Raw genomic sequence first — 1,026 nt, 5'->3', positions numbered from 1 at the left:
CTTGCTTGCAGGCATGCTCCTGGGAAGAGTCGGCTTGCAAGCATGCTCCTGGGAAGAGTCGGCTTGCAAGCATGCTCTTGGGAAGAGTCGGCTTTGCGGTTGACTCCTAGGAGGAGCATGCCATGCACTCTCTTCAGTTTCTAGAGTAGAGAGAGAAAACCGAGATAACGGTAGTGCGGTTTGCAAAGACCTAGTTCTCACTAAGAGAACAATCAAGCAAAGAGCAGCAAAGATTGAATAATTGAAGCAATAATTGAAAAAAAATAAGCCAGTTTTAGTTTACAAACCAGCGGGAATGGGTCTGGTTGTTAGCGTGCCTGCAGCAGTCGTCGTTTCGGACCGACCGTAAGCGTCGGTACGTGTTTGTTTGGAAAATTCTAACCTCTTGGTAACGTGGATCTCCGCGCGATGGATCCCAGATCGTCTATTGCGCTGCTCCAAATTATCAGAGAGGTGACAGAAAGTTCATCTGAAGAAGAAAACATTGAAGATCATGACTCATCGTCGAGCAGCGAGGATGATGCGAGCATCCTCAAAGCTCTCGCAGGGGCAATTTGTCTGACTAAAAAGAGAGGCCCACCTGTTAAAAGACCCCAAATTGAGGGTTTTGTTGACAATATTGTACAAAAATACACGGACGAGGAGTTTAAGTCACATTTTAGGTTACGCACAAGTTTCCTGTGCACTTAACCTGGCTTTGTGCTAACAGTCTCAGTGCCTTGACTGCTCTCAAGCCCTGATGTTTTTCTTTCATTTTGTGTGTAGATTGTTTCCCAAGTTGGACGATAATTTCAACAGGTTATGGGCCCAGGTGACGCCTACACCGTACGCGATTTAAATCACTGTGAATGCTGATCTAGGAACTATCTGAGGAAGTTCCGAAATGTATGTAAGTAATGTTTATGTCGAGTGTTACTTCTAATGTAATGACTTGCGGTCGAGGGGAAATAACATCATATACATGTTTGTTTGCAGCACCGCATTACTGGAGCCGCTGTGTCGAAGGTTGGATTCAGCGACCAGGGG

At 45.7% G+C, this 1,026-nt stretch overlaps 1 protein-coding gene across 1 annotated transcript; it reads left to right on the top strand.

Moving 5' to 3' along the window:
- Window positions 1–364: 364 nt before the first annotated feature.
- On the top strand, window positions 365–772 carry LOC117653619. The gene is made up of 2 exons (XM_034399416.1): window positions 365–662; window positions 735–772. Exons 1-2 carry the CDS (start codon window positions 409–411, stop codon window positions 763–765), a joined length of 285 nt encoding a protein of 94 aa, XP_034255307.1. The 5' UTR covers window positions 365–408; the 3' UTR covers window positions 766–772.
- The last annotated feature ends 254 nt before the right edge of the window (window positions 773–1,026 follow it).

This window comes from Thrips palmi, unplaced genomic scaffold (assembly GCF_012932325.1).
Source record: "Thrips palmi isolate BJ-2018 unplaced genomic scaffold, TpBJ-2018v1 HiC_scaffold_8, whole genome shotgun sequence".
Lineage (NCBI taxonomy): Eukaryota > Metazoa > Arthropoda > Insecta > Thysanoptera > Thripidae > Thrips > Thrips palmi.
Note: the sequence above shows the minus strand (reverse complement) of the source record. Positions and strands in the feature narration are given on the sequence as shown.